Source organism: Argentina silus (assembly GCF_951799395.1).
Source record: "Argentina silus genome assembly, chromosome: 6".
In the NCBI taxonomy this organism is placed as follows: domain Eukaryota; kingdom Metazoa; phylum Chordata; class Actinopteri; order Argentiniformes; family Argentinidae; genus Argentina; species Argentina silus.
The window spans coordinates 5380010-5402768 of record NC_139660.1 but is presented as its reverse complement, the minus strand read 5'-3'; the positions used below and the strand labels follow the sequence as shown (position 1 = coordinate 5402768).

Sequence of the window (22759 nt, the reverse complement as noted above, 5' to 3'; positions counted from 1 at the left end):
ATAAAGAGCACACAACTCTCCAATGGCACAGCGATGAAACAGATCAAACCGCATATTCTAGAACTTCGTGAGGATTCTAAATTAAGTCCACAAACACCATTCTAATGAGCTTGTGTGCTGACACAGTAATGGGCCTTCCTCATGAGACAGTGGGATGGAACCTTGGCTCTGAGTAAACAACCAACCCTGTACCTAATGAAAACGGCAACCAACTGCATCGCGTGGCCTCAGTCTCATTTGGCCTGTTTTACATGCCAGCTGCACACTTGTTGTGTTTACCTTTCCAGGTTCAAATACATCACACTCCTGGTGGGTGCACCCTGTATCATTACGCTGGGAGAGGCATATCATTAAGACGCAACCTGCAATATGTCAGGTTGACAGATAAGACAACTCAGTGGGGTGCAAGCAGAGCTAAAAAAATAAAATAAATAAAAATAAATAAATAAAAATAAATAAATAAAAGAAATCTCCCCCTGTGTAATTGCGGTGTGTGAATACAGAGCAGCACCTCTCTAGGTGACGGTGTTGGCTAGGTCTATGTCTATAAATAGCCAGGATACCTGTCTAAGAGGGAGGAGTGACAAACGTATCATTCATGGTCTCGCTGGTGTCTCTTGGCCTGCAGCTTTACTCCCCCCTCCTCCTCCTCCTCCTCCTCCTCCTGCTGACGGCTGCTTGCCTCCTCCCATTCAGAGCTCCACTCGGTCAGCATAAACCCCAAAACATCCAATTTGTTCCTATTTTAAGAATCGTGCAGTAGATTGTTGCCTCTTGAGAAATCTGTCACTCATTGTTTTCATTGTTCTGAATGCTCTTTTGTTTCGCTCTTGGAAATAGGGTTACGGTGGCTAGGGGGGCTCCCAAACTAGAGCAGTGGACTGGGAAACACTCATGTACAGTAGACCTGGGTCCAGGCTAGTATACTGTAAGGTAACAATGTCTGGGGATCCCAGACCAGAACAGTAGATTAGGAAACACTGATGTAGGCCTGGGTCGAGACTAGTATGCGCCCTCCCCTCCCTCTCTCTCCCTCCCTCCCTCCCTCCCTCTCTCTCTCTCCCTCTCTCACCCCCTCCCCTCCCTCCCTCTCTCTCTCTCTCTCCCTCTCTTACCCCCTCCCCCCTCCCCTCCCTCCCTCTCTCTCTCTCTCTCCCCCTCCCCCCTCCCGTGTACCTCTGTGTAGAAGCCCTTGACCAGGGGTAGGGAGCAGAGAGTTGGAGTGGTGGCGTGCCTGGGCTGGTAGTCAGGCTCCACAGTGTGTATGGCCTTGAGGACCATGTCTCTCTCGTCCTGTCTGAACACACAGCGGCTGAACAGATCGTCCACGGACATGTCGTCCTCTTCCATCTGACGTAGACACCTGTGGAAGGGGAGAGACATGTCAGACAAACACCTGCGCAAGGCCCGATTCCATCAATAGTGCACACTGTGCATCAGAAAATGCAGATAGTCAACATCCTGGAGATACCTGTGGAGAGCAGAGCACGTCAGAAAACACCAACGCAAGGCCCGATTCCAATTTAATCAATAATGCCTAACCCCTTTCAGATCTACCCACACCAAAGGAGTGGGAGCAGTGGTTGAAAAAGCAATAATGCCCAAGAGGCTGTGATGTACCGTTAATATAGTCACAGGTAGGGGGAGTTATTAGGCACGATGTGCCGTCTCGATTAGGCACGATGAGAAATTGTGGCCTCGAGGGGATCATTGCTTTTACGGTTACACAACAAATCCGAAAATTGACAAGAAAACAAGGCTTCAAGTATTTATTTTGTGATAGATTGTGGTGGTTTCTGCCCTGCGAAATATAGTTCCCAAAACTACAAACGTTGTCAAAGGAACATGATACACAAATCTAAGGCAGCGTACGGTAGGAATATCATAATAGGTGATTTAATCGTGACGTTACCCTTATTAAATCATGGCTTCGAATGCCTCTCGGCCAATCACAATGCTTGTTTTCATCAACTGCGTTGTTGGAATCAATTATATATCAATTATAATAGGACAAACATCGAAGAGATGACAAGCTACTTGTTCTCACTTCTGACTGATCATCACGTTCAAGGAAAACAATAGTTCAAGACAGTTTGGTTTAAGTTGAGAGTTCGGAATGCACTCACGTCACTGTCTTTATCACAGATGCAAGGCTCACACAACCTTTTGACCTGAAGTCTACATAAAGTTACCGGGGTTGTGGTTATTCATATGGTTCACAGTGTCTCTTGCATGCTGAGTTAAAGCAAAGGCACCTGCGAGATCATGGTGTATAGCTTGACTAAGCTGACTGACAATAGCAGGAGAGCCAAACTGAATATTTGCATTAACACTGTGTGCTCCCCAGCACAGTGAGAACACCAGGTAGTCCACTGACAGATGGTCACAGAGCAGCACGTCAGTGAAATGTTTATTCAAATGATGTCATCCAGAGACATCACTGCCTCCATGCCTGGACTGCTCAATGCAGACAGCAACCATGCGTATACAGCCACTGGAATACAGATGAAATGGACCAGCAAGTGAATCTGGAAAGGGCAAGAGAGACCTGAAAAAAGAGACAGGTTTTTTTTTTTTTCATGCTTAGGTGTGCCATCTTAATGTCTCAAATTCCCTCCTTGTGCCAATTCAGCCAACACAAACCCCACGGACCGGCAGTGTCCACTAGTCACCGCCCAAACCCTGTCAGGTCCTGGGGGAAACCCTGTGCCATGCCGCCATGCCCAGCTGCATCAGAACAGAGCCATGGCAAAACCAACAGAGTGAGAGACAATGGCAAGAGTACAGCTTTGGCTTGCCTGCATGTTCCTGTTTCAAACTGCTGTCATTTACCAGGAGGCCATTATAAATCACTGTGTGTGGACGCTTCACATATCTGTCAATAGGAGAGAAGAGCCAGGGTGTATGAAATGTGTCATTCCTCAATATAACAGAACAGACAAAGACAGGAGCCTGGCTTTGTGGGTCGCCACTGCCCTCTAGAGGAACACTGGGGAATGACATGACACAGAGAGAGAGAGAGAGAGAGAGAGAGAAAGAGAGAGAGAGAGAGAGAGAGAGAGAGAGATGGGAGGAGGGAAACATTATTCATCCACCTCTGACAACGAGGGAGCGATCTTTTGCCCTCCACACCTTTCCTGAAGACATAGATTAAATAACAGAGCAGCAATTACCATCTGGACGAAACCCTTCTTAAACAGCCTCCCGGTCCCTCATCAGACTAAGGCAATCAGCAGCTGCCACCGCTCCATTTCCATTCACGAAGAAACCAAAGAGTAAAATTTGAATTTCCTTCTTTTTCTTTTTTTTTTTTTACTGTCATCCTGATTTCTTTGCGTGCTTGTGGGTTGTCATTAAAGAAGGTTGAGAAGGAATGACAGATTGGATTGTTTTTTATTATTTTGTAAGTCTTGCCTAGGCTTGCACAGTTACATATGTAATTTAGTCTGAGCTGATGACTGTGTGTTGGACAAAGAGGGGATTAGGTTCCAGCTCTCTCAGTGTTGGTTTGGAAGAACAAAGAGATGAGAGAGGAATCGAGATAACCATATCAGCCCAGAGGAGAAGCACCAGAGGAGAAGCACCAGGGGTCTGACAAGAGGACTGGAATCCAGAGGGCACAACATCTCTGGGGGGGGAGCGAAAGAGAGAGAGAGAGGGAGAGAGGGAGAGGGAAAAAGAGAGAGGGAGAGGGAGAAAGAGAGAGGGAGAAAGAGAGAGGGAGAGAGAGAAAGAGAGAGGGAGAAAGAGAGAGGGAGAGAGAGAAAGAGAGAGGGAGAGGGAGAAAGAGAGGGAGAGAGAGAAAGAGAGAGGGAGAGAGAGAAAGAGAGAGGGGGAGAAGGAGAGAGGGAGAGGGAGAAAGAGAGAGAACGAGAGTAGGAGGAGAGAGAACTAGATATGGACAGGGTCTGGGAGGAAGAACAGAGTGTGAGAAAAAGGGGGAGAGAGAGAGAGACAGAGACAAAAAGAGGGACAGAGAGAGAGAGAGAGAGAGAGAGAGAGAGACAGAAAGAGAGAGAACGAGAGAGTGAGGAGGAGAGAGAGCAAGAGAGGAGGAGGAGAGAGAACCAGATATGGACAGGGGGTCTGGGAGGAAGAACAGAGTGTGAGAAAAAGATGTCCTGCTTGGCTACAGCGTGAGCAAGGGAGCGTGACCGCAGAACAACAATGTCATCGGTATCACCTTACTGTGATCGATGAACCAACCAGCTGGCCCCTACCTCCCCTTTAGCTCGGCAGGCTGCCCTGCCATTGGACCGTACCGCATAGGGTGACATCCCCAGGGCAGAGCAACACAGTGGGGGGTAAGTGACAGGAGAGGTGGGGTGGGACGGTAGGGGTCAACAGCACTCTGCCTGATAGGATCTGAAGGACCACTCAGGACAACCAATCAAGTTCGTACTGACCAAGGGTCAACTCAGGATTCTCAGATATATGAAGCAAGCTGCAGTGCTTCACAGTCAGCTTGTGAAACTGATGATCCATGGCGAATGTGCATAAAGGGGGCGTCCTCTATTTTGCATCGTTTACTTATCCTTTAGAAAGTTCAGTTCACTTTTCTATCAGAAGAAAATCGTGAAAAGCTGTGCCACTGTCTTTACGTAAGTTCACAATTGACAGGTTTCACTTAACACTTTCCAAGACACTAGAGGCAACAGTGTAAATATCACAATCCATTTGCCTGTTGTCTCCTACGGGAAGCAGGCAGATTGTACTGTACCGGCTCCCAGGGGCATTCATTATGAGAAATCCGGTCATTGGAGAGCTGGAGGTGAACTGTCCAAGATGGCAGTGTTTAATGTGAGCCTGCATGCTAAATGTCATGTCATATATCTACGTCTGCAGGCACCTCGCAGCCTGACACCAGACAACTCAATTAATAACAGGACCTTATTCATCAATGGTGATTTATCAGGATGCCCTAGTTATAGTGAAGGGGGAGACATCAATTCTGCCCCCCCCCCCGCCCCCCCATTCTTGAGATCCTTTCCCCCGATGCGTCAAATGACTGTGATCTCTCTGTGATGTTTACAAGACCTCTGGAATGTGTTAATGCTATGGTGTCATCTGAACATAACTGATAGGATGAGGTCTCATTGGTTCTCCTTGCGAACAGCTCTTCATTTAAATACTATGGTTGGAAGCCAGGTGTGAAGACAGAAGGCTTCTTTCTCTTTTGTGTTCTGGTCAGAGGGCCCAGGTGTTTTGTGACTATAGTAACAGATTGTGTGGTCTGTCTTTGTTTCTTTGTTTCTCTCTCTCTCCCCCTCCCTCCCTCCCTCCCTCCCTCCCTCTCCCTCTCTCTCTACCTCATTCTCTTTCTATAATTTTCCATGAGGGTAAGGAGAATGTTTCTCTATGATGTATTTGCCTTGTAATAATTGTATATGTTTACAGTATTATTAGAGCCTCATTTGATTAATTCTAACAACTCAACAATTCTTCGCACATAGTGGTAATTAAATGACTTGGAGTCAGATTGTTAATATGAAGATATGCTTTGCTATTAATAGTACATAGCCACATTTCCTTGCAAATCCTTGTAAGTCCCTACAACAGTACAGCACTGATCAGTGAGTCACCATGCTGGTGTCCTTCAGGAGAGAAGAGGGACGGAGAATCAGCTGAATGAGATGGTTAATGTGTCCTTATTGACACTGGCTAACTGCTATCTCACTCAACATACATTCATCAGCGTCTCTGGCTATGATGCCATGGTATTAGAACAGAATAGAGGCTAGACTAGGCTACAATAGAATAGAATAGAATAGAATAGATTTGACTGGATAAGTTGACAATTGCTAAAAAGGCAACACACTCTAAACATTCAACTGCAGGCTTTGCAGATAATCAAGAGAACACTTGAATACAGATTCTTCCTTCCTTCTTTTTCTTTTGATGTCTGTGAGAGGACCCCAGTGACCCCATTGTGAGGGAGGAGAGAAGGATCAAGGTGGCTGAACAACACCTGTACTGCCAACGGCCCCTTGGTCCTAGAATAGACTATTTATTTTTGTTCATATGATGACTGATGTATAGATGACTCACTTACTTTAGACGAAATGTACTTGCTGTAAGTCGCTTTGGATAAAAGCATCTGCTAAATGTCAAACATGTCAAAATGTAAACTGCCTCTTCACTTACAGGAGAGACGCTGCACTGCCTCTCACAAACAAGCAGCCGACATCAGCCCCAAACACTGGCACACTCAACAACGCATCACAGCAATTAGACAAGATGTTCATATTCTAGATGTCGTTGACCGCCCGGGGAGAAGCTGAGGAGGAAGCGTCTTGCTATAAAAGGGGAGGGGAAAGCAGCACTAATTATAGAAATAAAAAAAATAAAAAACTTCAGCTGTCTTATTTGAGGATGCAGCATCAATCATCTACAGCCACAGCAAACAGCGGAGGAGGATATTGGCTTGGTAAGGGGTGCACATGGCATTGTTTACAATACATACACGCTTCATCATGGCAGCTCACTGTTTATACAATGGAAATAGCCTAAGCTTGAGTAAATCTACTGTTGGCAGCCAGTCTAGACAGACTAATTCACAGTGGGTCAGAGAAATGGGTTGAATGAATAGGCAGAGAGAGACGCGGGGCACAACGCTATGAGGGGAACCTGACATCTAGTGGCCAACCGAGGCTAAACATGTCAAATGCACAGCGGAGCGTCGGGTGATGTTCATTCGCGTTTTCGAAACGGACATGGTGTTCCATGACCGACCTTGTCCAATAAGGACACATACTTCTATTTCAAATGTTTTGCTACTTTCTAAGCCCACTTTCTCCAGCGCCCCTACAGCACCTCCTGCAACTTCTAAATCCGTACAACTTTTCAACTAAAATATCGACCAAGTTCAAAGTGAGCCAAAAGTGGATGAGTTAAGGGGCTGTGAGTGGCTGTGCCTGTGGGTTTAGTTAGGCCGAGTGTACCTGTTGATGACGCGTGGGGAGCAGTTGGGGATGCGGCCCATACACTCCAGAGCAGCACTGTAGGAGCCCAGGTTAGGCTTCAGGCCTGCCTCCTCTACCAGGATCAGCATACGACCAATCTGGTTTAACGACCCCTGCAGTTGGAGACAGAAAGAGGAGACATACTCAGGGTGATTCTAAATCTTTGCATACGATTTAACAACATATAATCATCTGTGCTGCACTAGACATGGGAGTGTACAGTATCATGATAGATTTATGTATATACAGTATATTATTCTTTAAAAAGCCAAGAATTCTGAAATAGGTCAAAATATGCCATATAGTGTACAGTCCATGGGCTGCCTGGGTATTTGAAGGTAAAAAACACTCTAGTCAACCAAGCAATCAATAGGCTACAGAATAGACATACAAGAGGGAGGTAACACTAACCTTTTTGGCCCACACCCTCATCAAGATGTTGTAGACTCCTATGGAGAGCAGCTTGCGCCTGACCAGATTGCGGTGGTGGCTGAGGAGGAACCGGTGTGCCCGGTCGATGTCCCCAGAGAAGACACAGGCCTCCAGGTAGCAGCGCACGCTAAACTGGACGTCACCGCACACGTTCCCCTCACTGTCCTGCAGCAGGCGCTCCTGGTTGGCCGCCGCCGTCCACCGCTTCACCTGCTGGTTCAGCCTGCTCTCCAGCTCCTCCACCTCCGCCAGCTCCTGGGCTCTGACCCGGGTCCTGGACTGGGGCTCGCACACCTCCTGGCTCTCACTCTCTGGATCCTGGTTGTTCGTGGCCATGCCCTTCAGCCCAGTGTTTGTGGCAGGTGATATGATTTTGTGTGAGGTACCCGGGAGCATCAGGCTGCCTTTGCTACTTTTTTGTTTCAGTTTCTGATTGAGACGCAGCTCTCTCTTTGTCTTGTTAGTTTTCTCCTGGCTCAGTTTTTCCATCCAGCGGCTCGGATGGGCTTTTGACGGGAAGGCGTCTCGGCCCCCACCCTTAGTGGTAGCCTTTCCCGCCTTGGGCATCTCTGCCCTCTGTCCCGGTCCTTTAGTGCTAGTCTTTCCCACTTTGACCCCCTCTGTCTTCTTGGCACTAGTCTTTCCTGCCTTGGGCACCTCTGGCCTCTCACCAGACACTTTTTTGGGACCCTTCCCTGAGGGAGCGCCTCTCCCTGAAGGGGGGGCTTTGACAAATTGCACTTTAGCATGTTGGACATCTAGAACGCCGTCAGACTGGAGTTGCTGGATCCTGGCTTTAAGCACTGGAGAAATTAAAGTAGAATCGTAAAAACATAATGACTTAATAGAAGGATCTTACATAAATAACTACAGCAAATAACACTTCAGTGTGCAGCAGTAGACATTAACCAAACCCAGGAAACGGGACAGGCCCACAGTAGGCAGTCTGTATTCTACAGCTATGAATCATGAAACTGGACGGACTCAGAATAACTGAGTGATACGCACTATTAAGTCTTTGGATACAGTACGCACCATCTAACAGCTGAGATTGCTCCCAAACTCGTTTTTTCCCATCCTCTTTTTTTGGGATGAGAGCTGAGAGCCTTCTTCGATGTGATGTCCACGGTGTCTCTGCATGTGGAATAAAGTTGGTGGATATTGCAGACTTATTGTCAAAGCCTGAAGGATACTGCATTGTGAAAGAATACCAAAAAAACGCTGCGCTGTGTATTTTCCAAACCATCAGCCACCATTATTCCCAGTTGGAATGAATTATGTGTGGAGACTATACAGTGTGTACAGTACATGTTATAATAACATTGCTGTACATTTAAGAAGCCAAATACAAGTTCACTTCGGTATGTTTATGACACTCAGCATGGAGACGTGTGACAGTTTAGCCATAACTCATAGCTGTCACTTATCACATGTCCTCATGCCATTATAGTTGCAACCTCACCTCTACGACAGGCGCAAATAAATTCGGTTTCAGTCTACAGTATGTGTATTTATGAGAGAAGCCTCTCGTAGAGTAGCAGCTGCAACTGCCATTATATGATCTCGACTAGGCTGAAGATGGACTGGCAGACAAAGAGGGGTCAAATTAGTGTGCATATCAAATAATTAGATATAGATCATGCGATGTGGCTACTGAGAGTTCATTGTCATGCCTGATCTGAGCGCGCGCTGTTATGCCCGTGGATACCCCTTGGCTCTCGACAGTGAGGGACAGCTACATACCTGATATTCGCCCTACAGCACTATTCCGTACGGTCAAACAGTGTTGGCAGTGTTCAGCATTTGACACACGACGAACACTACTTTCGAACAGTAAGCGACCACTCAGACACTTTGGAAAGGCACAAAGTCTGAGAAGTGACATGTTGACATCATAACCGCATTACTCCTGCACAGTAGGCTGCCATTTTTAACTAGACCAAGCAAATCGAACACGGATTAGAGTACACTTCAGACAGGACTAGAAGACCACAGATAAATCGAACAAACGATGATTACTGTCTGAGATTTTGAAGAGAGTTGCACTTACAAAATCGTCTTTGTACAGTATTGTACACATCAAATAAAGCTTGTCAATTATATAAACGTATGAATAAGACTAGGTGGTACTACTTGGCTTGGTATAAATAAATATAAATAAATATATAAGATGAATACATAAATGATGCAATTGAAGAACTTTTTTTTTTTTTGATTGCATTCAGTTGTGTCATATCTTACAAATAATATTAATTTTGATGTTAAACCCCAAAATTCGAAGAACACATGCATGAGAGCGTGAGTACCTATAGGTGGCAGTCTCACCTTACAGAGTAATAATTTCAATTTTTGTCATTAAAAAAAAGAAGGCTATTTCTTTACACATTGTTGCATTCTTCTACAGAAGTTGTAGAAGAAGAGCAAGTGATTTTTTTAGGGAATAATACGTTTCTGTTTATGTAGTTGCTGTCACCTTTTCATCTCCCTCTGCTAATCACGGTTCATTGTAATGATGACTTGAAATGAGGAAGTTACTTTAACTAAGGAAGTGACTCCCCCAACCTCTGCCCCCTTCATCAGTACAAAGACGACAGGTTGGCCCCTCCAGATGGTTCCTATCTTGCACAGTCTGAGGATGACACGGCACAGATACCGTGTGCTTGCAGAAAGCATTGCTTTATTTCAGCCTTATTTTGGGATATCTAGTTATTGTCAACACTGATATGACACATATCCACTGTTGAATTGATCAGAGGTAGGTCTAGTATGCTTCCAATCGTAGCCTTCAGAATTACCAGTTCTATATGCGTTGACCTACTTCTACAGGAAATTCTGACATATACCCTCCTCAAACCCACACTACATCAATATGACACATATTCATTGTGGAATTTCAAAGATATTCATCCGGAGAGAGGTCAGAACATATGTATTGCAATTAGTCATCTGCTGCTGTTACTGCATAGCATCAGTGTTCTGTTGCTGCTAGTATGTCCAATGTGTGTGTGTGTGTGTGTGTGTGTGTGTGTGTGTGTGTGTGTGTGTGTTTGTCTGCGCGTGTGTGCGTCTGTGTGCGTATGTGTGCATCTGTGTGCGTCTCTGTGCATCTGTGTGTGCGTCTGTGAGTGCGTACATGCCTGTGTGTGCGTAACTGTAGCCCTTGGTCCCTGCAGGGTGGGAGGGCATTGGGAGTCTGTGTGTGTAGACGTGTTGAGGGGCCCAGTCAGCGGTGAATGGGAGAAATCAGCCACCCCTCCCTACCCCAAACTCCCCCAGCTCAATGCCCAAAAGCCCTCTAATGCTATAATGGCTTGGCCCATTGATGTGGAGGGGCTCACTGTGTCATGTTAGAGGAACCCTGATTCATGTCTGACATGAGGATGTGAGAGGGAGGATGAATGAGGCTCAGCACTATGAACCAGAAGCACCGGGTGGGTGGGACCATAGAAATATAATTCATAGAACAGGAATCACAATTCAAACCCAACGTTCCTTGCCTTGGTCTGAGGGCTTGTCCGTTCTATAAATGATATTTCTATGGGTGGGACCATGGTGTATAAGAAGAATATTGTCTCATTGCATGGGAGGGATAATTCACACTTGGATGAAGCAATGCACATAGATGAGGCAATGCACACCTCACAATGGGTCAGATTTACTAAGCGTCTGCACCTGTGAATACAAGGCTGAACAAAGGAACAAACTTGAAAAATGAAACCGTCTTTAATAAAAGTCTTTCTTTAGTTTCTTATCTGATTGAATATTTGATTCCTTTTTTGTATGTTTACACCCTTATGTAGTGGAGTGGTGGTGTGACAGAGACAGAGAAAACACAGAAATCAGGGGAGGCTGGTGAAGGTAGAAATCGGAGGACGGGCTCATTGACATGCATGGAATGGAATGAGGAACGGTATCAAACATGTCCATTTCAATGAGCCCGTCCTCCAACTTTAGCTCAGCGGGCTAACACAGTCTTGAGGCAAACAGACGATACCGGTTCAAACCTAGTCAATCACACAGAAACAGAGACAGAGGACACACACATAGAGGTTGAACTGGGAGGGGAAATGGTTTCACTGGGTCTCTGAGGGCCGACAGTATAAGCTCATGTTCTGTCTAGACTGGAGGCAGTCATAGTCAAAATGCTACACCCTCTCAATACTTATGTCATAGCCTCTCTCTAATTCCGCAGACTGTCTTCATGATAGTTCTGTTGGGTACAGACATAGAATATGGAGTTTCACAGGCTGGTTCATTTCAAATTCCTCCTCAGGTAGGAAAAATTAGCCTCCCCCCCTAAACTGAACGTGTTGTATGTATTCCCCTCACGTTGCCAACGACGTCAAGTTGAGGAGAAGACGATGACAAGGTTTGACGGAGGAAACTGACACTTTATGGTCATGGTTATTTTATGTGTCTGATACAGACCATGAGTGTAATCCAATCAAAATGTTCTCACCACAGGGCGACCTGTTTATTTTTGAAAACTCCCGAGAAGGAAAAATAAGCCGTGATGAAAACCCTAATTTTAAAACCCTTTTTTACGTGGAAAAATCCATCTTTTAGGAAGAACACCCACCTGTTAATCTTTGAAGCGAACAGGGCCAGCGTGAGCTACCGTAGCTCTAGTTCTGGGAAAATACCCCTGCGCAGATGGTGACAAAAGACAGAGACAGCCTGGCCTTGCCCCTCTCACATGGAGAATGACTCCACACACACTACTGGAGCTCCAGAGGCAGGGTGGATAGACCTTGGCATGCCTCAAGCGCTCCATGAACCCATCCTGACTTATGCCTTTTCCAGTCACCAAAAGCCAAAGACAACCCTTATGATGTTGACTGGGACCACATCCAAAATCTGGCCTGCTTCGGTCGGCCAAACTATCTGGATGGAGAGCCTGGCCCCTGCACTCTCTTTATCCCTCTACCCCCTCCATCCCTCCATCCTACCCCCAGTCCTCCGTTCTCCCACCCTTCCTATGATCCGACAGTGTATGTCTGACACGCCCGTAGGCATCCAGGGAATGCCGCACGGGGGTGCGGCTGGACAGAGGCCCCCACGGCCTGTTGTGGCACCACATACCTGTGGCGTGGCATGGCAGGGCTTTGGGGGTAATGTGGCGCGTGTGCCACTCAGCGGCCCTGTCTCCTGTGCGGCCGGTGGGTCCAGACACACAGACTAATCCACTCAGTGATGAGAAGGCCCCACTCTGACGGATCTGCTGCATGCTGCCAAGACTCCCAGCGAGTTCAGCCTGGGCCTGGCAGCCAGAGAAAGAACACAAAAGTGAAAAGTGTGACAAGGGAACGTTATGGAGCGTTCTAACTTATTCTAACTGCTATTGCTCTGAATTCTATGAGGTGGAAAGGAATGTACAACGTTTTCAATATTCAGAGGACTCAAAAGGTTACAGCATACAGCATCTGTTGACTAGTCCTTGAACAAATTAGACCCCTGGCCACTTACAAGAAAATGCTTTGAGACATTGGAAATTTTTGTATAATTCTCATAGCACGCACACACACACACACACACAGCACGCACGCAGGCAGGCACGCACGCACACACACACACACACACACACACACACACACACACACACACACACACACACTCATCGTCTCCTCGGTCTGTCCATTCACCATAATAACTTGGGCTGTTTTTGTAACAAAACAAGACCTAATCCCAAATTCAGGAAGCTGTGAATGGCCCTGAACAAATGGCAGACAAATGAGAAGGATTAGAGGAGGCCTGTGAGAGAGTGAAGGGTTTGCTATTGATCTATGGTGGTCCTGGGCTCTTTCAGGGCCATTCTGTCTGAAAACCCCACTGAGTCAGAGAATACAGGGCCACTCCAGAGCCCCCTAGGCCACTGAGAGACACACAACAGCCACAATTAGTTTCAGGAGCTGTAATAGCAATTCAATAAGCACTTAAAAATTGTGCCCCCGCGCCCCCACCCCAATAAAAAGCCCCCCAATCTCCCTCCCCCCCACCCCTCCCATTTAGGTCTTCATACATCAGATCGGTATTATAAGTCGTGACGGGTTTCTTTTTTTTCTCCTCCAGCCCACCACAGTTCTTTTCAGTCGTTGTGGGAGAAATTGACCACACAGGGTTTCAAAGGTCTCTGAAGCTTTGGGTTGTTGTCCTTAAAGCAGCATGACTTGTGCCCCCATATATTTGACCAAAGACCCTGTTAATGGGTTTTCTGGAATATTCATGAATGATTGATGCCTGTTTTTGTCCCCCAATCATTCTGAAAGAAATTACTTTCATGAAACCTTTGACTGATGACAAGGCCTTTTCCAGATAGAACAACTAATTGGACAAGAGAAAAACGATATTTGAGCTCAACAATCTGAATAGATGGTTGAATAATCCCCAAGCATTGGCCTAACATTCTGAGGTAAGCACACATCTGTAAAGACTGCCAAAGCATGGGACAACCCTCTGTGAATACTGCAGGCCTACATCAAGACACAGCATGCAACTTATCAATCACAAGAACCATTTGAGGTGGGCTTGTGACATTTCAGCAACAACATTGCATGACTCCTCTCTTCAGAAGTTCTTTCAGGCCAACTGACACACACACACACACACACACACACACACACACACACACACACACACACACACACACACACACACACACCTGATCAGACACACCCCATATTTAGGAAGGAACACCTGTCCATATGACATCAACACTCTGTGGAAGAGGCGGAGTAGGGTGGAACTTGAAGACGTTCTTTAGAGGGGCTCTCCATTCCTCTCCCATTCTCTTCTCTATCTGTGTTTGGAGCATTCCACCTTGATTTTGCTCAGCAGCGTTTTGGGGGCTTGTTCTCGCTGATCAAAGGCCAGTGCTTTGATCGGGCCTGCCAAAGGATCCCTCTTGTTTGGCTGGCGAGCATACTGACAGGACAGTAGAGGAACAATGGTAATTACAGGCTCTCATTCTGTGTCCCTTCTCAGGGATCTGGGTCTGGCATAAACAGGCAGCCTCACCTTAAAGCCAAGAAGAAAGGAGAAATTCTTGGACTGTTAGACGAGTGGAGAGGTGGAGAGGTGGAGAGGTGGAGAGGTGGAGAGGTGGAGAGGTGGAGGGACCCTTTGACGATGAAGCGAGCCATTCAAGGGAACAGGCAGAAAATGGGATTACTTTGTGGTGTGCATGTTTTAGAGAGAGTTTGTGGCATGCATGTTTCAGAGAGAGCTCCTGTGCTCACTGAAGGGTGGATGAAGAAAGTTACAGTTGAGAAATACCTGCAACATTACATTATAGGTCCGCTGCCTACCTCTATTCCCTGTCTTCTGTACTCTTAGTTTGTTTAATGTTTTATTCTCATTTCTGCTATTCCTATAATTATTGTATTAAACATATAATGTAATCGCATAGTCCAACTCTATTACTATGCAATTATAATGTAATAACTAGGATACTCTGTGTCCACATTGGAAATAGCCGATATTATTAATAAAATGTTAATCTTTGTATAGACAAATGAAATGTTGTAACCAGAATAATCAAAGTATAAGAGGAAACTATGTGTAGCGTTACCAATGTTTCATTGTAGAGGTTACTGGAACCTACTTGCTTACATCTGATTGTTTGCTAACCCTTTAGATCAAACGACAGCGTGGCATAAAGCTACTCTGTCTAGACACGTAACCCATCAAAGCAATTTCACATTATGACAGGCCAAAAGGTCATCCATTATCCTTCCACATACAGACTATTCATATGGAAGTCTCCATTATGCACAGTGAAAGGATTCTATGGCCTCCCCCATGCTACCAGGCCTACAGTGTGATTAAGTGATCATGATACTCCATTGAGAAGGTCATAACCACGACCCTTTCACAAGACAGGGGAGGTCCACTTCATCAAAGCCAACCCCGCTGTGAATATTCATGTTATTATGATGATGAGGTAAGATTATACTGTATGTGACACTGATGGAGATGTTTCAAATGTAAAATAATCAGGGCAGGTGTAGCCTGGGGATTGAACCTGGGTCTCCCGCATGCAAAGCACAAGCGTGTACCATGAGACCAACATGTAATCTTTCTGGCTTGAGGGCTTTCATGTCTCAGGGCCAGGCTTCACGGAAGAACGACTCCAAATCACCTCCGCCACACACACACGCCACTGAGGAAATGTTGAACATGACTGACTCTCATACCATCAAACATCGGTAATTTATGTGCATTTTTATTGAAGTTCACCAAGCTGAACATGAACCAAGGCACTCACTTATGTTGTCATAATGGTGTTCACTACTAACACTTATCTAAGTACTGTATGCTTCCAAATGAAAACTTTATTGAGACTTTGGCCTGTGTTCTTATACGCTCTGTCATTGCAGACCACTCGCTAGTTTACTGTACGTGGCTGATGTGTGAAGAGGTGCCCAATCGTAGTAACATACAGTATGGACTAGAATATGGTCTGGAATACAATTAGGATTGAGGACTAGAATCCAACACAAAATGGAGACAATAACATCAACTTCAAACGTTACACAGTACAAAAGGTTTAAATATATTAAAAGTTCTATTTGCAACTGTTTTTTTTTTTTTGTGTGTGAAAATGTTAGCAAGACATGATAAAGACAAGATATGCAATAACCAGTTACCATACGTAAGAAATTAATTGTTAAAGTCTTAGCACTGCGGGCAAGTGTACTGTACCGTACCTACCTACAGCCTCAAATGACCGACATTGTTTCATAAGGAGTATGAATTTCACTAATGAGTTCTTGTCGTCCCATGGCTACAAAGATTGACCCCTGAGCTAGTGGTCTTGGGGTTGTTTGATGAAAGTAGGAGGCTAAGCACGCTTCACGCAGAGATCACAAGTTCATTCCAGAAACCCAGAAGTTAAACCCAGTAGCTAGTTCATGTCAGTGTGACGTCCTATAGGCTAGAGACATCAGGTAAAACACATGTACATCAGTCCAAATGTCTCTGATTATTAGGAGTCCATTCTGTCTCTCGTCTGTACAAAGTCCAGTCAGATGCAGGTTCCCTCTGCAGCGCTGATCGTGAATCCCCGGCGTGTGGAGGTGATCCTGCTGGCTCTCCTCTCCTCTCCTGGTATTTGAATGTCTATAGAGGCCCACTCCCAACTGCCTCCATCTCTTGTTTCAGCTGAACATTACAACAACTGTTTTCACCGTTTTTAAGGCTTCACTTAGGGCCTACATGGTCAGTCCTCTGCTCAATAACAGCATATAGTAAGGTCACTAAAGAGAAAGCATAGTCTCCTGTAGAGTAGCAGACATGAGGGGGAGTATACTGTATACTGTATACTGTAGGCCTACTCAGAGTCCTCAAGGGCAGGGGAGGAGGTTATGCTTTTCAATTACACTCTTCCATTAGAAGACAGTCTCAACATTTCTCCTCGATGTAGCCTCATTGAGATCCATCCCTCCGCTTTGTTGTCAATAATATTAATAATAGACATACTGTATTTACACAATATTAGCAGCTTTACTTTTGGACCTTACGTTAAAAGTGGGGGAGAAAATAACTTAAAAGTACTGTATCATGCCCCCACTGAGACGGTTCTCAACAAACAAAATAGTGTATAAAACCCCAACAAATGTACATACATGGGATAGGGGGGGGTGGAAGAATAATATCAATAGTTACCATGACAACAACAACACTAGTATGAGGGAGGGGGAGTGTGGCGAGCCGCGGAGCTGCGGCGCTGCGGAGCCGCGGTCCAGCTATGAGGGGAGCATGGGGAGGAAGTGGGTGGACGGGTGCCTCCTCCGCGCTTTGTGACCTCGCCGTGGTTTCCCCCTGCCGTTGAGCGAGACGAACATCTGCCTGCCGCCGTGCTTCCAGCGCAGCGAGGCGTATGTGTTGTAGCCGTTCTCCTCGATGCGCTCCTTGAACTTGCAGTTGGGGTTATACTTCACCTGCAGAGGGAAAGAGAGGGTAGGGAAGGAGTAGTCTATCAGCGGGAGTCTTTAACTTTAGCACCGTACTGTAGTACGCCAAACCCTGAGCTTGGCACAAAGGTCAGTGTCTGTTATTGCAATAAAAAGTTATATGTTTCTCGAGTCTTCCATGTGTTTTTGGTTGTTATGGGGAGAGTTTCCAAGACAAAATGAAAGATGCTGTATCCACAATAAATGTTAAATAGTTTCAGAATTTGTTGAATGTTATTGTTGGACCACAGTCCAACTCGACCACAGTGAGTGTAGAATATATATCGGATAGATTATGTGCAGATTATGTCAGATTGTATTTACACAAAGTAATCAAAAAGCAATTGAATTAAAAAAAAGCCTCAATCTGCTGTGTTATGCAACGTTTACGCATGTTGTGTACAACATCCGATTTTAATCTCGTCTTCATCCACTGAACCTGCATGGAAAATGCTATTTAAAGTAACACCAATTTGTGTCAATACAGACACAGCAAAGCCAAAAGAAACATCTCCACTTTGTTATGGGTGGTTGGAGCTTCTTATCTGTAAGTAGGACTGACTTAAAATATGACACAATAGCAAGAGGTTCTTGTGCATTCCCCACTACAGATCTTTATCACCTAGTAATGTAGAGGGCCTCATAGAGATAGCATCAGCCTAGCGTGATACTGCTGCTTAATGGTCAGTAAGGTAGGATTCAGAGGTGGATGAATGGCTGAGATATCTTTGTTCTGTTTACGCCAATGCAGGGTGAAGTACTATTACAGTCTGCGAGTCTTATCACAGTTCGCTGAGTGATTGCCAGACCCAGATCTTACACTGTGAGCTGTAAAACACTTAGACAACAACACTACACCGTAGGTAGCCTCATTATATAACACAGAGAGGGGAGGGGGAGACCGAGAGAGAGAGAGAGAGAGAGAGAGAGAGAGAGAGAGAGAGAGAGAGAGAGAGAGAGAGAAGCAGACATATGGAGAAAGAGGGAGAAAGAGGGAGAAAGAGAGAGAGTTGGCTGTGTGTGTGTGTGTGTGTATGTGTGTGTGTGTGTGTGTGTGTGTGTGTGTGTGTGTGTGCGTGTGTGTGAACAACAACTGGCAGATGGCACGCAAGACCTTCACAGCAGCCCATCTGCCTCTTTGTCATCCCAGATCAGACTCCTTGTCTCAGCCATCTATTTTGACAGTGGAACAAGCCCTCTCTTCAAGACTCGCATGCAAGCCTGTCTAACCCTGCAGGTAGGATCATTAGCCTGGCCCAGGTGTATGGGCCCTGGACAGGGCAGAATTGATGGATATGACAACTCTGGCCTGCAGATTTTCCATGAGGACACTCCTATGGCATTCTTGTCACTGCAATGGAATCCTATGTGTGTTTATGGGAATCATTTAGGTCCCCAAAGATTAATAAAATAACAACAAAAACCTGTGGGCCCCCCAGTATGTGTCCCCTGACTGGCTGGGAGAATGTGGCAAGGTGTGCGTATACCTACCGATCCAAAGAGCGTGCCTCTTTTGGACATGGCTAAGTACAGGCCGGTGCTGACAGATTTGATGGCGACAACTCCCACACTGACTGATCGGATTTCCATTAGGCCTGAAAAAGAGGGAACAGGAGTCTCTGTTAGAAACAGGGGACGGGGAGGGAGTTTCCCCATCAAAAGCCACTCTATCATTACCGATTAGGAAACCAGACGGCCATGTGGGCTCTGGGGATAGTTTTTCCCAAGACAAGAGAAAAAACAGGATATGCACAATGGCCCATTTAAGCGATTCCCTTTGTGAGGATGGCCCTCTACCACCCAGTTACTCAACAATTGGCTCAGTGAGAACTACTGGACGGCAGAGACAAATATGTTCACATTGTATGATCGGCGTCATACAGAAATACGTAGGTTTGTTTGAAAGTCAACTATTTTAAAAGCATACGTCACAGCATAAGCAGTATGTTATACTTGAAATGGAAAGTCATACAGTCCTTTAATACATTCTGAGGAAGTTAGAAACTTAGAAACATGTCCCCTAGCTCCCTGGTGTGCATCCTTCCCTAGCCTGGTGTACAGTATCTGCACCATCTAAGTAGACTGCCTTATACAGCAGCAAAGCCTTATGGGATCTCAGTCTGCACCAATACAATACACTGGTAGTACCAAAGTGGAACGTCACCTGATCCACACAGTGTGTAATTGATTCCAATGCAAATCAGAGACCCTATAAAAACAAATATATTAAGTCCAAAATTACATGAACTATTATCCTTGCATTAAGACGAACTCAATTCAACTTATTGAGTGATTTCTTGATGACATTTTTGCATTTTAGCTCATTTTAAGAGTGTCATAGCAAAGGGTCTGAATACTTATGTACATGAGGTATTTCTGTATTTCAATTGTAATGAATTTACTGAAATCTCTAAAAACCTGTTTTCGCTTTGTCATTCTAAGGTATTGTATGTGGATTGATGTCAATTCAATCCATTTTAAATTGAGTGTATAACACAACAAAATGTGGAAAAAGTGAAGGGGTCTGAATACTTTCCGAAGGCACTGTAGCTATATTTACAGTATCCTATGGAGCTTTCTATACAACCTTGCTATGTTTGTCTCCAGATATGTTTGTTGTCATGGTATTCTTTGATTGTGATGCAATCACTTTTCCAGTGTATACAATACAACTTTATTGGTTAATTTTTCAACTGAAATGACTACGTTTTGCTGTCACAGTACCCAACCCTAGACACAGACCAGCAGTGTCTTCTTTCATATACTGTAAGTACCATCTCTTCTAGCCTCGCCTTGCCAGGATGCTCATATAATGCCAGGATATGGTGTCTAGCTGTGCCAGACTACATCACTCCAGGCCTGACAGTCACACTCCACCCTGATGGTGCCCAGTGTTGTTGACTGGGAGACACAAAGCAGTGTCTGATGGCCACTTAAACTACCTCTTACCCACTCTGCCCCATGAAAGAGCTGGCAGGGCTGTGGGCTAATTGTTTCCTTTGGGCACTGATTGCAAACAAGTCCCATGTGGCCTGGTCTTGATCTGGTTTTAGTCTAGTCTCTACACACACACACACACACACACACACACACACACACATACACACACACATAGACAGACACACACACACACACACTCACTAAAGCACACTGATTGTCATGGCGATAGACGAAAATGTTTTGGAGATGACCTGAGGGTCTTACCGACAAGCTGCCAGCCCAGGGCTTGAATGAATAGGAGCTAATTGCTGGATATGCAGCTCAGTGGGAGGATAACTCTCCTTGGGTTTATTTGCACAGCCTCACCTTCAAAGAGACACTCTGATGTGGCCTTGCTATCTGATCTAAACACAGATCCCTCTACGCAGTGACAGACAGTGTTTTCTTGTCAAGAGAAAGCGCCTTGAGAAAGACCTTTTTCCCCTCCTCCTCCTCCTCCTATGGGCACCAGCGCCTCTGGATGTTCCTGAAAAAGGAAACAAGGCTAACAAATGGGCTGTTGGCTTTGGACCGGGCCTGTAAATACAGCAGCACAACGCGGCGCTGAAGGCCCGTCGCCAGTAGGAAATGAAGTAGGAGCAGTAAACCTCGCGCAGCGCCCAAGTCTCATTGGCCGGACTCGACGGACGGATCTCAGGCGGAGCCACATGTGCTGAACGGGACGGGGCAGAGAGCGAGTTTCCGAGCAGGGATGCTGGCCTGGTGGTTAAACCCATCCAGCGATGAAAAATAAACGCGCTCACCAGGGGTTGAGCAGGTGCTAGTCTCCCTACATTGCCATGTTTCCCCCCATTTGTTTATGTAAATCCAGACTTTGTTTTGAAAGAAATGAGGAAAATGCTGTACTTGGCAGGGAAGCTTGACTTAATATGTTTGGGGATTAAATAATGACTAATATGCCAGTCTCAGATCCCAACTCAAACTGCTGTATAAACGTAACTACAGTTCGTCCACCTGTCTGTGTCTAAAATAGATAGTTCATTGGTATGCAACAGTATCGTGCTTCGCTTGATTAGGAAGGGCAAAGACCTCTGGAACACAGCAAATTATCATCCCATTAATCAGATATTGTGTAACAGACCACCATATACAGTAAGATAGCCAGAGACTGTGTTGACGGTTTCTTTCTGTACGATGTTTAGCATCAGGCCAGACCCTGTTAGGTGCTCACATGCCTACCAGGTGAGGTCATCTACCTGAGACGCAGCGAGAGAAGGTAAACAAACACAGGGCCTGTTGAGGGTCTTTCTTCTCTGACATGAACAACGTGTAAATGAACCCTGTTGCGTTCTCCGCACAGCTGCAGAGAGGCGCGACTCATCCAGGTACCCATACAACACAAACAGCTGCACCCCTCGTCCCCCGTCCCCCGTCCCCCCCCTACCCTCATCCCTCTGATCCTTCAAGGGGCACATTAGCAGCTCACACTTTGATGGCAACGTCCTCCTTTTACGAGCTGTGTTTACAAACACTGGGCATTATGGTGGCAGCTAGGAGCGTGCAAGCAACTCATAAGCAATTAGGGCCATGCTGTCTGGCTGCTGATTGGAGCTCACTCTGGGTTTATGAGGATTTGTCCAGGCCAATGAAAATTGCTAGTGCCTGAAAGTGCTGCTGGCTCTAATTGCCATCATTTGAGTTCCAAGCACAGTAGGAGCAGTCATGTTCATCAGTCTGATATACTGCATAGACCATGTAATGAGATGGCCATGCAAAATGATGGCGTTTACTCTTTACATGAACCCTTGAAACTTGACGTTTTGTAGAGAGGACGGTTTTGATATCAGAGAGAAAGAGAGAGAAAGACTTCCATAGACACCCACGTTAAATGGCATCAGTCTCCCCATTCCCTCCCATTCTTCTCATCTCCCCTCTGTTTATTCCATCCATACATGCCGACGTCAGCTGCCAACTACGACGAGATCCAGCTAAGAACATGAGATGGGGGTTTTAACATTGTTTAGAGAAATCGCTCGGTCTCTGGACGCTTGACCAGACACCCATAAAGGCCAGTTAGATCCATATAACTCTTGGTCCCCTTTGAAAAGCCAGGCCATTGTGTTCAAAGCTGGCGGCAGAGTGAGGTATTCTAAGGTATTAAGAGAGTTTTCTAACCTTTACATGCTGAAATCCCAAGGTCACCCAACACTGGGGCAGCTGCAACCTGAGATAAGGCTTCAGACTCACTGAAATGGATGAGCTTTTATTTGACCTTATTTGTACTGAGGGCCAATAATCCAGCATCCAACAAGCTTATGAGAATTTAATCCCGTTACACCCACATACAAGTAACTGAAAATATCATGTTCTATTTGTGCAATAAATGTTTGGTTTCTGCTTCTTTTTTTTTTAACGGAACTATAGAGGAAGTAATGAATTAAAAAAAAGAGAGTTATTTGCAATCAAATTGCAGTT

The 22759-nt window shown here is 45.6% G+C and overlaps 2 protein-coding genes across 2 annotated transcripts in view; both read right to left on the bottom strand.

The window, feature by feature from the left end:
- The window catches only part of polrmt (polymerase (RNA) mitochondrial (DNA directed)), a 39971-nt gene extending 30666 nt beyond the window's left edge, over window positions 1–9305 (bottom strand). Inside the window, exons 1-5 of the mRNA XM_083672409.1 lie at window positions 9138–9305; window positions 8430–8528; window positions 7374–8197; window positions 6942–7075; window positions 1177–1363 (exon numbers count right to left, since the gene is read on the bottom strand). Coding sequence (XP_083528535.1) covers window positions 1177–1363; window positions 6942–7075; window positions 7374–8197; window positions 8430–8528; window positions 9138–9279 — 1386 coding nt within the window. The 5' untranslated portion in view covers window positions 9280–9305. The remainder of the gene's footprint in view (window positions 1–1176; window positions 1364–6941; window positions 7076–7373; window positions 8198–8429; window positions 8529–9137) is intronic.
- A 6317-nt stretch (window positions 9306–15622) lies between these two features.
- The window catches only part of fgf22 (fibroblast growth factor 22), a gene marked incomplete at its 5' end in the record, with an annotated part of 28376 nt that continues 21239 nt past the window's right edge, over window positions 15623–22759 (bottom strand). Inside the window, 2 exons of the mRNA XM_083671061.1 lie at window positions 15623–17332; window positions 18836–18939. Coding sequence (XP_083527187.1) covers window positions 17138–17332; window positions 18836–18939 — 299 coding nt within the window. The 3' untranslated portion in view covers window positions 15623–17137. The remainder of the gene's footprint in view (window positions 17333–18835; window positions 18940–22759) is intronic.